The 12,702-nt window shown below is 59.5% G+C and overlaps 1 protein-coding gene across 1 annotated transcript in view; it reads right to left on the bottom strand.

Annotated features, from left to right (window-relative positions):
• Positions 1 to 12,487, bottom strand: part of FAM20C (FAM20C golgi associated secretory pathway kinase) — a 33,804-nt gene extending 21,317 nt beyond the window's left edge. Inside the window, exon 1 of the mRNA XM_019810245.2 lies at positions 12,386 to 12,487. Coding sequence (XP_019665804.2) covers positions 12,386 to 12,462 — 77 coding nt within the window. The 5' untranslated portion in view covers positions 12,463 to 12,487. The remainder of the gene's footprint in view (positions 1 to 12,385) is intronic.
• Between the last annotated feature and the right edge of the window lie 215 nt (positions 12,488 to 12,702).

The raw sequence follows: 12,702 nt of genomic DNA, 5'->3' as shown, positions 1-12,702 counted from the left end.
GTTGTGGGGCTGGGAGGCGTGCATAAGTGCGCCGAGCAGAAGACACCCTCACGTGCCCTTAGCCCGGAAGCAGCCTGTTCACAAGAATTTGGGGGTGTGAAGGTTACAAGCACTTGTAGTCCCTTCGTGAAGACAGGCCAGTGTACTGGCCTCTGTGGGGCCGGGAAGGGAGGATACCCTGGGTGCAGTGGGAGCAGGGCTCAGTCACCGGCTCTGGTCCTGTCTGTCCATGAGACAGCCGGCCGAGTGCCCCGTTCAAGGACAAGGTGGCCGAGGGAGGGCCCGTGGGTTCACAGGACCTGAACCTGTCGCGATGGCTGGGCAGACCCTGACCATGCCTCAGCCATGCTGCCTGAGTTGGGGTGCTGTCCAGCGGGGTCCAAGCCGGTCCTGGGGGTGCAGCTGTGGGGAAGGCCTTGGCTCTGGCAAGTGGTGGCCGGTGCCTGCTGCTTCTCTGTGGGACGTGGTCATTTCCGTGGCTCACACCAGCTTTGGAAACCATTGCCCGCCGCTGAGAGCCAGCCGTGTGCAGCCTCCGTGAACGCTGTCCCTGCCACTGTCTCACAGCCGCCACGGTGCTGGCACTTCAGCTGTGCAGGACAGGGGAGGGGGCCTGCAGCCCGGGGACGCAGACCTGCCCTGGTGTTGCTGTGCTGAGCCACGGCGCTGGCCCCAGGGGCCACCTTGGAGTGCCACAGACTCCTGAGCCCCCGTAGAGTGGCCTCCGGCAGACACTCTCGGCGTCTGAGCTTGGCTGCTGAGCCCTCCTCTCCAGCAGCCACTGGGCGGGAGGCACCAGGCCGAGACAGTGCCCAGGGCGGGGCTTCCTACCAACCTGATTTCTGTTTTTGGCAAAATTTCTCTGATGGCCACGGGCCTCATGACGACCACGGCTGGCACACGGCTGCCCCTCCTGGCATTGTGTTTAGTGAAGCACAGACCTGCACATGCTTCTGGAGGCCACATCGCGAGCCTCGGCCCTTGGTTCACCGCAGGTGCCTTGCCGCCATGCAGGTGACCACGGGGAGCCTCCAGGCCCCTGGCGCCTGTCCTGCCCACAGGTCTCTTCAGGGTGAGCCGCACAGGACAGAAGGCACACGTTGATCAGCTTGGGTGCCAGAATTAACCCTCCTATGGCCAACTCAGTGAAAACCAATTTAAAAGTGATTCGAAGTGGGGCTCCTGGGTGGCTCAAACTCTTGATTTAGGCTCAGCTTGTGATCTCAGGGCCGTGGGATCGAGGCCTGTGTGGGGCTCCGTGCTCAGCAGGGAGTCTGCTTGGGATTCTCTCTCCCTGCCCCTCCCCCCGGCACTCACATGTGCGTCAGCGCTCTCTCTCAAATCAATAAAGAGAACTTTAAGATAAAAAGCGAAGTTATTTCCATTTAAAAATACTTTCAATGACTTAGATTGGATTTCAAAAGTAAAGGGGGAAAACAATTCATTTAAGATCCGCTGTGTTTTAAGCACCCTCCTGCCAGCTCCCCCCAGCATCCGTGCAGACGAGCGAGGGGCGACACTAGACGGAGATGGTGCCTCTTGTCCGGCAGCCCTGGAAATGCAGGCATGCGCGTCTTTGTGCTTTTAAGGCCCTGGGGTCGTCAGCGAGCTGAGATTTTACCACGTTCTCCATCCGCTGAGTCACGGACTGACTGTCCGGCACCAACGGGACTGCTCTGAGACACGAACACATCTGGGGTGGGGTGGGGTATTCCCACTCATCCTCCATGCTTGCAAACACGATCTGAAGTCTGCAAAATTCCCTCTTGGCGTGTAAGAAACAGCCAGACTTTTGAGAAGTCCCTGACTTCCACTTCCCTCTGCGGCACAAGGAAAATGAGAATCATCTTTTCTTTCCCTCCTTGTAATCGTCCCTCTCTTTCAAGACAATTGGAATGCCGGCCCGCACGCTGGCAGGCACCCCCAAGACCATGATAACCAGAGAAAAACACAAGACACCCTCGATACTGCTGTTTGGGAGAACACTTTTGGAAACTATGACTTGCCTTTAAACCAAGGGGCTGATCTTTGCCAGCGGCCCCCAGGGACACAGGTGCCACAGCCTGGAGGGGGTGACAGGTCTGGCCTGGTCGCTCCACGCACCGACTTCAGCCCCCTGTCAGAACCACGGGCACAGAGCAGGTCCAGGTACGGAGCCACGCTCCCTGCAGGGTTTATGACATCCTCTCCACTGACTTGTCTGCTCGCCAGCTCTCTGCAACTGCCTTGGAATTGTTAATTATTTCCTGTCCTTTTTATTTTGTTAAGCAGAGGAATTCCCAGTTGCCAAGTGAGAGCAGGAGAGGACGGTTAACTTCTGAAGGCAGTCTTGGCTGACGGTGGATCAATGGGGTGCTTGGGAAGCTGGACTGACCTCAGCTGCTAGGGAGGCCTGGCCGCTTTGGGACCACGGAGAGCGTTAGCCGGCATGAGCGCCCGTGCCGGCCACATGGGGCCACACGCACAGCCACGGAGCCACAGTCCCTGGGGCCATGGCGTAGCGTCATGCAGTTGTGTGGCCGTGGGCGGCCATCCCTGCGCTGAGACTCTGGGTCCCCCTCCATGGACGCGGTGCTGAGGCAGTCATCATGACGTGCTCGTCCGAGCCAGCTCCCAGGGGCGTACGGCCCTCTTGGAAGGTGAGTCACACTCTCCCAGTCTTTCCTGTAGGCTCAGCTGGCCGAGGGCAGAGCAGGGCCCTGTGTCCTCTGAAGTTGTGTGTGGGGACACCGGGATCCCGGGGGAGAGGCTTGCAGTAGACCACGGGGGAGCGAAGCAGGGGCTGCCGAGGGAGAAGGCCCTTCTCCAAGGCCCCAGATGGTGCTGCTGGCCACAGCCTCCTATGGATCAAGGGAACCCCCTTCGGCCCCCAAGTCTGCTTCTCCCGTTGTCTCCTCTCAAGCTGATTAAATCCAATGCATCCAGCAGTGCTAGGTTGCCTGGGACCCCTGCCCTCCGTCCCTCCCCACCATTAGCACCCTGGACCTGGCCTGCCCTGTACTCACAGGGACATCGTCCACACCCGTGCCTCCCGCCCATGGCCCACACTGGCCTGCAGCTTCCTCAGAAGCACCTCGAGGGCAGCACGGCCACATTCCTGCACGCTCCCCTGAAGTCCCGCCACGGCCACCCGCAGGATCCCACACACACCCTGGGGTCCAGCACCTGGAATCGTCTTTCCCCAGAGCCTCTCTTGGCCAACCCTGTCTAATCTGTTGAAGCCCACACGAAAGATCCGCCCCATCCTGGCCTGGCCGAGGAGGCCGCCGCTTGCTGCCTCCCCCGCGTCGTCAGGCGTGCAGGGAGCCCCACAGGAAATGACCCGACGGCCCTAAGACCTTGCTTTCCTGAGGGCGCCCTGCGGAGCACCAGGCCCGTCCGCTGGGTGAAGCCACCCTTGGCTCCTGTCACAGGGAGGGCAGCGGAGCTGGCCTGTTCTGGGTCCTCAGCCCAGCCTGCCCTTCCCCGGCCTCAGACGGGACCACAGGCGGACCATCGCTGGAATGTTCTGCCCTAGACTGGTCTGGTTCCCACCTTGCTGTTCAGACCTCAGCGTCCTTGCCACCTCTTGACTCGTGGCCGGGAGCAGAGCCCGCGTGGAGTGGGCGCTTTCCCAGTTCCTGGGGGTGGAATGTGCAAGCACCAGCCGGCAGGCTGTGTTGCGCAGCTGGAGCCCTCACCACGGGTGTCCCTCTGAACTGCCACGTGTCTACTGACACCTCACTAGAAGTTAAGCTCCCTGCCAGGCCGGACGGTCCTCCTCCTGTCCAAAGGCCTGCCGCAGGCACCGAGGGGTGCGTGTGGACGCTGCGCCAGGCTGGTGGGGTTGCAGGGGCAGGACAAACTCGTCGCTGGGACTTAGGAAGGCTCAGCTCAGCAGCAGCAGAGGCAGCAGGGACACGGGGTTCCAGCAGTGGCTGGCTGAGTGGGTCAAGTCTGACCAAGGATGCTGGCCCGGCTCCCCAAGGGGAGGATGCTGGAACTCCTGGAAGCCGGTCAGAATGAGGGTGGGAAGCGGGCTTGGACACTGGCCCAAGCTGAGCATGGACACAAAGGGGTCCTTGTTCACCTCTGGTCAGGCCCAGGCCTCTGCTGGCTCCACACCCAGTCACTGGCTATTGGGCAATCAGTTTGCCTTTGGGGCCTGGGTCAGGGTACCAGTGGAGAGAAAACACGCATTATTTACCAGCAGAATGACAAATCCTTGAAACTCCTGACTGCTCACTCACTGGCCCTCAAAATCTTTTTATTCCCCTAAGGCTTAGGATGCAGGGCATGTGCCCAGAACTCTTCCTGCCCTCAGGGAGAACTCCTATTCACCCTGCAAGACCCAGCTCAAAGGTCTTTTTCAAGGTTGCTTGGCAGCCTAGACTCCTTTTTCCTGCCCTCCCACCTTGTGTGGCCTTGCCTGGGTCTGTGTCCAGGTCTGTGACCCCTGGAGCTGTTTCTGCAGCGTGCCGGGCACCCAGCACAGTGAGCACCGGACAGGACAAGACCACAGGTTCTCGTGTGATCAGCAAATCGTTCTCAGGATCATCTCTTTTCAGAGCCTCACTTGCTGTTCACACAGCCTGGTGCCCACCCTCAGGCCTCTAGGGTCCAATATGTTCAATGCCAGCAGGGTGTCAGCTGCCGACCACAGCCCCCTTGGTTCCCTTCTAGGCTCAGGATAGCAGTGTTCACGCAGGAAGATGGCCCCCCCAGCAGGCTGGCTTCTGGGAGACAGGCCCCTGGTGGGACATGGATCATGAAGGAGGCCTGAAGGTCAATGGTCGGTTAGTGGTCTCCAGTGCGTGGCTCCCTGTGTGGCCCCAGCACCCCCAGGAAAGTCGATGGTAAGTTCGAGAGTCTCCCCGCTGAACCTCCTCGCCCCATAAGCGACGAACCAGCCCCACGTCCCCTTAGGCCCTCAGTTCATTGGGGAGGCCCTGGCCTGCAGCCCGGAGCAGTGCCTGGGTCACGGGGATGGGGCCCTGCTCTCCCCGTGGTACACGCTGTGCCCGGTGGACCATGCTGGGTCCGCACAGGAGGGAGGCTGGTGCTTCTGCATTTAGAAACACCGTCTTGGCCTGCACATTCTTCCACCACTACCTCTGCGTGCATCTCGGCTGCTAGGAATTCCTGGGCCCCAAACAGCTGTTTGCAGATGGTTTCTCTGGGACACACACGTTTCTGTTCTTTGCAAGAGGAAAGCAAAGCACATGGCCAGTCTGCAGGTTCTGTGGCAGGCACAGAGCACGTGGGGGCTGCAGCCCGGCCACTGGGCCAGGGCCTGGGACGGCAGAAAACAGGTAAATCAAGGCGGACGGGATGCTCCCGGAAATCCACAGGCTGGGAGGCAGCCCCATCGGCTGGTGCCTCCCTGCAGACACCCGGGTCCCAGCCAGGTGGACTCTGGGACTCCCAAGACAGCCCTGCTCAGCCTGATGCCGCTTGAAGGGCCAGGACCTGGTGTCCCAGGCGCTGGACTCGAGCCCTGGCTGGCTGCCCACTCCCTGTTGATACTTAAACTGTCCGGCTCCTCAGTTTCCTCCTCCTTGAAGGAGAGTTGGCAATAAAAATAAAGCCTATTCCTGTGGTCGGAAAGGTCAGCTGATTTGGTGCGAGCTGTGTAACCGTCAGCTCCCCTGTCACCTGCTCTGGAGCTGAAAACCCAAAACACAAAGACAAGGAAATGGCCTTCTGGACGGAGGGCCAAACGCAGCATGGCAGCCCTGGCCACACGCTCTTTCTGCAGCCATGTCACGACATTCAAGAGAAGGGGGAAGAGAAGCCCACGGTGGGAGGAGCGGGGGCACCCTCCCCCCCGCCCGGGGACAGTCGCCACCGGGCCCTGGCTGGCAGCATCTGGCAGACGCAGTGCTGAGCACAAGGCGCCTGGCCTGGGAGAGAGCGTAGGTTTCCACGCACGAAAGAACCAGGGCAGGCGGTCTGCGTGCAGGAACGGGATCTTAGCAACACCCAGGACAGTGGCTCTTGACCTAATCTCATGTCTCAACACACAGAGGAGGAGGCTGGGGGGCTGGAGCGTGACCCGATGAAGAGTCTATAGGACCTTTGTCCACCCCGGCGCTGAGAAGAGGTGTTGGTGAACACGGAGACCGTGTCTGACCTGGGTGCTCTAGTGGGGTGCACTGTGCCCCCAAAATTACGTCTGAGTCCTAGCCCTGGTCCCCGCGAGCATGAGCTTCCTCTGAAGCGGGACTCTGCGGTGTGATGGTTAAATGGAGGCCACGCTGGAGCGGGGTGGTGTCCTCACAGAAGAGGGGAGCGTGGACACCCACGCAGGGAGGAGGCCACGTGGCCACAGAGGCAGAGGCTGGGGTGATGCGGCCACCAGCCCGGCATGGCCACCAGCAGCTGGACAAGGCCGGAGGGACCCTCCCCTGGAGCCCTCAGAGGGAGCTCGGCCCCACCCCTGAGCTCACGCTTCTGGCCCCAGAACTGAGAATACATTTCTGTTGTTTCAAGCTGCCCAGTTTGTGAAGCCGTGTTATGGCCCCAGGACACTCACCCAGCGTGTATGTAGGTGTGGAATGCCACTGTTACTAGCAACGGCCATCCGAACAGTACTGGGGATGCCTGCAGTCCTGGGCTGGTGCGCGCCTGCCTTGAGATCCGAGTGGTTCAGATGGCACCAGGTGGCACTGAGATCAGTCACCTGCGTGGCCTGTTCCAGCCCCACCTCCTGACAGCCAGTGACCTTGGGTGACCTTGGTGCCCTAAGCCTTGGATGAGAGTCACTACGCCAGACTCAAAGTGACCCATCCCAGACGTCATTGAGTCTAACCTGTGGGTTTTTCTCATTTTCCTCTTCTCTACTTTGGCGAGCAAGGCTGGAGCTGCACAGCTCCTGCAATCACAGCCATCACTACCGTCACTCTTGGTGCTGAGGTCGGCTTTCCCTGAAACGCGACCGTGCGCGTCAGGATATCTCCCCTTCCTCACGGCCTCTGAGGGCCAAGCCCCACACAGGCACACGAGGTGTGTTAGTCCCCAGCGTCCACGCCGCTGCTGGGCTTCAGCGCTGAGGGCCAGCTGGGCAGTGCTGGTTACGACGGGACTGTCACCCCAGCCTCCCCGGGCGCTGGGTGACCCCAGCTGAAGCGGGTCTGCCTCCGTTTCTGGCCTGCCTGAGCGGCACCAAAGACTCATCTTCCCTGTGATATGTGGAAGTCAGAACCCCAAACCCCAGAGCGCCCAGAAATACTGTAGCACTCGAATGAACGCTGGGGAGGAAATGGCACGTCACTCCCTGGATCACCGAACCTACCACTCAGCTCAAGCTGGGCATCGACTCCCCTTCTCCCTGAGGCACGGAGGGACCCTCGGCGTCACGGGATCCAGCCTCCGACTGCAGGAGGAAACTGAGGCCCAGAGAGGACAAGAGGGCCTGTAGGGTCACAGGGCAAGGAAGGAGACGGCACTCCGTGAAGGCCCGTCCTCTCCTCAGGCTCCAGGCCGCCATGTGCACCTCTCTGCCAGTCCCCCTGCCCCTTCACTCACCTGAGTCCATACCGTCCCCTCTCGTCTTACATCCGATAAAGCCCTCCCCTCTCTCCCCACCTGCACCCCTCTGCCAGCAGCAGGGGTGGCCTTCTAGCAGACTGACATTCCCTGAAGGGAGTCCAATGTCCACCTTCTTCTATCCCTTGGGTCCCCTGGCCTGGAGTGATGGGACCTCATCCTCAGGCCTCAGCTGGAGGTCCCCTCTGAGAAGCTCTCCAGCTGCCCCCCAGGCGCTGGCCAGCCCTGGTCATACTCAAAGGTGAGGGTAGCGGCTCACATGGCCATGTCTGCCACTGTCTGCCCACGCTCTCTCTCGATCTGTGCACACATGGAGAGAACCAACTGTGAGTCCGGCCCCACGACTGGGGCCACAGGGCTGGGGCAGATACACACTGCTCTCGTCCCACCTGAGCAGCAGGACAGCGGGCTCTCAGAGGCACGAGGCCAGGCCCAGGGGCTCCGTGTGCATTTGTGGGATGGCCGTGAATGTTTCTGACGGGAGGTGGTCACAGCTGGCGTCCTGGGCCTGCCTGAAAGTCCGCTTTCCAAGAAGCGAGCTGAAATTTGTTGCGAAGAGTCCGTGCTCTCTGGTACGTCCAACCAACTCCACCCCACGTTGCTAAACCACCAGCTCCTCACAGCTGCCTTCGGGAAACTTGGGGCCCATGGCCACGCGAGGCCTGCTGGCTCTGTGGATACACCAGCACTTGCCAACTTCGGACACACACGTCACCTGCTTCAGTGCATACCTGGCACAGGTAACACTTATCTACGACCCTGAAAGCTCACGCACTACCACCTCAAAACAGGTACACTGGACACCCTCAAAACAAAAAGCTCATGCTTCAGAGGACCCCACGTATGGGATGAGCATCTTGTGTGCAAAATGCATAAAGAACTCTTACAACTACTCACAAAAGGACAACCCCCTAAAAATGGCAGATCTGAAGAGGCATTTCTGCAAAGAAGAGACACCAACGCCCAACAAGGACGTGAAAAGATACTCAACACCATTAGTCATTAGAACCACGTGGGTCAAATCCACAAGGAGACACCACTTCACATCCGCAGGGGGGCCAGAATCAAACAGGGGGGACAGACAGGTAGAAACAGGTGCGGGCCAGGACACGAGGTCGCGTGGGACGTACGTGGAGCAGCCCCTCCAACGGTTCAGTTCGGTTATTACCAGATCCAGCAACTCCAGTCCTAGGTGTAGACCAAAAGAAATGAACACGCACATCCAAGCGAATGTTCGTGGCAGCGTTCTTCGTAACAGCCCCAGCGTGGAACACCCCAAGCGCCCATTAACTGGGGGAAGGAGAAGTAACATGCGGCCTATCTACACCATGCAGTCCCCCCTGGCCGTAAAGAGGAGGGGAGCGCAGAACAGCCACAACGTGGATGAATCTGGAGTGCGCGATGCTCGGGCGAGAGGCGCGTTACCAAGAGCATGTATCACAGCGAATTCACATGAAATTCCAGGGCAGGCAAATCCACGGAGACAGAAGATGGACTGGTGGTGGTCCGGGCCTAGAGGGCAGTCCAGGGGGAATCGGGGAGTGACGGCAACACTGGACAGGGCCCTTTCTGGGATCCCCAAAGGTTGTCACATGGACGGTGGTGATGGACGCGCACTTCTGTGAATACAGTAAAAGCTTCTGAGCCGTAGGCTTTGAGCGGGTGAACTGATGGTATGTGAGTTACAGCTTGATGAAGCCATTAGAGGCTTTTCTTACTTTAACCCCAACGCAAGAACGTCCAGAAACTTGAGGACTGGCGTGCTAGGTCTATGTAAAAATACGTAACTGCTAAACTTCAAGGAGTCACACCCACTGCACGCAAATCACACTCTGCAGGTCCCCCAGGCTTCCCCCATCTCACTGGCCATGCCCCTTCGAGATCGCAAGGGAAAGTACCACCATCTAATTAATTCAGAACCTTCGACTGACAACTTACAAAGCTGTTACGAGCTCACAGAAGAAAGTTTTTCATAAAAAGAACGATTAATCATGCATTTTAATTTTTTAATGCTCTGGTCATAAACCACAACTGTTTCCATATTCAGACCACAGGCACTGGGGGATGGGAACGGCGTGTGCAGCCTCCTCAGGTGCTGGGCCCGGGCCCCGGGGTCCTCAGGGGAGTGGGGGCTGCCGGCAACGGACCACAATCCATGTGTCTGGGTGCCAAGAAACGCCTGACCCAACCCAGCAGAAGCAGCAAGAGAACCAGGCGAGAGGGACGACAGCAACAACTTGTAAACCCCGCCCTGTGCCCACCCTGCCCGGCGGGGGTCGGCTGCCCGGGAACACGCTGTACGCAGGGGCCTGGCTGACCTCAGGACACCGACCGCGGCTCTGGTCCTGGCAGTCTAGCTGACGGCCGTGAGCATGTGCTCACCCTCTCTAGCTTCAGTTTCCCCAGCTGCCTAGAGATCTTAACGCTGTTTCCGTGGCTTCAACCCGACCTCAACATCCCCACTCGGCCCACCGGGCACACTGGCCTTCGCCAAGCACTGGCACAAGCCCCGCCCCAGAGTGGGCCTGCGTGGCCTCGGCCTCCAGATGGATGCTGGACAGGCAGGACCAGGTGTCCGTCCTGCTGTGAACAGGCTGGGGACGGAGAGTTCAGGGAGAAGGGGCGACGGTGAGCTCTGTGAGCCTTGCAGGGACCCAGGAGCCTGCTGTCCCACCGTGCCAGAGCTCTACACCCAGCGGCTCCCATGACCATGGGTGGTGCCCCCACCATGGCTGCCGAAGCCCACCCGGCCGGGGGGTGGCTGGTGGAAGGAGGCCGGGGAGGGGGGGGGGAGGCCGGGCACCCTGGACTTTGGGCTCAGACTTGGGCAGTCTACGCCACTTCTCCGAGCCCTGGCTTCCTCATCTTTATGAGGCAGGACAACAGCAAGAGTCATAATACTTCCTGTAACTCCCGGGGGCGTTTTGAGGACAAAACAACAGATGTGTAAACCCTTGGCACAGAGCCCGGTCCAGGGAAGGCCGGGGCGGCAGCGCCCGCACACGGCAGCCTCTCAGGCAACGCTACCAGGACTGCTGCTGTTACAGCCCACACTGGGCGTCCCCGCCACAGGTGTTCACACAGGTAACCCCACGGAGGCACAGGAGGAGCACCCTTGTGGCATCGAGGGACCCGGACGCAGCCCTTCTGCCTCAGCTACCCCGCGAGAGGCCGCAAGCCCTCAGCTTCTCCCCTCAACAGTGCGGCCAAAACCACGGAGAAGCCCAAGGAGGCTGGACAGTCCCATGAGGAGCCCACACCCGTCCCAGGCCTCATTTTCTTCCAGAATGTTCCACGAGGAGTCCACGCCCGCCCCCAGGCTGCACACCCTCCAGCTGTGTGGACCCCACCCCAATCATCCCTCCTGAGTCGGGGGCTGCATGAACCACGCTGCTCGTCCACACTCGTGCATCCAGCCATCTTCGTGAGACAGCCAAGGCCACCGCAGCTCCCTTTTCTATACCGATTCTCCTGAAGGACACGTGAACTTCCCTTTCTGCACAGATGCGGGGAAGGAGGCGCCTGTGCTCATGGACCCCCGACAGCAACGGGGTGGCCCACCACACCTCGGTGTGGAGCATTCGCTCCAGACCCAGCAGCCCCGAGCTTTCGCCCTGTCCTGGTGTCCTTCATCTTGCCTGTGTGAATAACGTTCTCAGCCTGGCCTGCTCCAGGCAGCCCCAGATCACGGACAGGTCAAGTAGGTCCTCAGGGAAGCCCCTGGCAGGACGTCTGTCCAAGGAAATGGGGCAAGCGGCCCAGAGACACCCTGGATGCAAAATCATACCTTCGGTCACAAGTTACAAACCAGCAGCTGTATTCTGTTTGGCCTCCAAGGTATTTGGAATGCTTCTCAGTTACCATCATTTTTGAAATTTGAAAATTAAGCAGAAAAAGCCATATTTCTAGCTTATCCTGAAAACTGGGTATCAGGACAGATGGTCAAGATCTGGTGAACACAAAGCAGCTGCCCCTTCCGCTGGAGCCCGTGCCTGGCAGCTTGCCCCTCCCCGCCCCCACCAGTAGCCACTGCAGCAGCTCACAGACCTGCAGGGTCCTCATGGGCACCTGGAGGTGCGACCCGCACTTTACGTGCAATGAACTCCCTCTCGCCAGGGCACAAAGGGAACAACCCTGGACCGAATGGGACCCCCAAGTCCCAGCATCATCAGAGCGGACATCAAAAGCATGGATGCTTCCCGTGAATTTTCTTGGGGTGGCCGGGCTTCCAAATACCCCTTCTCCAGCATTCCACAAATTTTCATGTGCCAGTGAGTGCCTTAATGTTTATTTTGGTAGCGTGGTTTCTATTTTATGCCACAGGAAACCCGGGGAGTGGTCCATCCAGCCCACTGCTAGTTTTAGAAACAAGGCTTTACTGACAGTCAGCCATGCCTGCTCGCTTACAGACTGCTCGGCTGATTTGGGGCTAGGACCGCAGACCTGTGCAGTTGAGACACAGACCATATGGCCTGCGAAACCTAAAATATCTGTCAGCTGGCCCTTTATAAAGAAAGGCTGCTGATCCCTGAGCCGTGCAGGAGAGGCAGAAGCCACCTCTCTGAGGAGCATTCTGTGGTGTCCATATTTGGGTCCCTAGTTTAAAACACTCGTGCTCACGGGGGTAGGAATGATGGGCCACTGGAGGAAGTGGGGAGGGGAGGACCGGAGGCCAGCGAGAGGAGGGCCTGAGGATACAGGGCCCCAGTGCGGCTCACTTGCCTTGATGGGGAGAAAGCCCAGAGCAGTCACTCACAGTTCACCCCCAAACCCCTCTGGGAGGAAACACTGCATTTTCCACCAGAAACTCGGGGCCTCTGCATCCGGCACCCCAGTCCCAACCACCCCCAGCACTTACTTCATGGGCTTGAACAGTGCTTGCCCATAATTCTGGAACGTCATGATGAGTTTGAGCTGCGTGCCCCCCGACTTCATGGCTGCAAGGGAGAGGGAAAGAGACACGGGGTCACTCGCTGCTCTCAGGCCCCTCCCTCGGTGGGCCGGTGAGGCCGGCTCCTGCTCTGGTCCCACGGCCCCACCTGGGCCTCTGGATGTGGCCGAGGGCCCCCATTCTGCCTGGGAAGGTTGGGGTTTCCTGCAATGGTGCGGATAAACACGCCCCCCTGATATTCAGGTGCTGGGGCTGCGGGGAGAGCCTCTCGGACAGTCTGACCC

Source organism: Ailuropoda melanoleuca, chromosome 10, assembly GCF_002007445.2.
Source record: "Ailuropoda melanoleuca isolate Jingjing chromosome 10, ASM200744v2, whole genome shotgun sequence".
Taxonomy (NCBI): Eukaryota; Metazoa; Chordata; class Mammalia; order Carnivora; family Ursidae; genus Ailuropoda; species Ailuropoda melanoleuca.
Note: the sequence above shows the minus strand (reverse complement) of the source record. Positions and strands in the feature narration are given on the sequence as shown.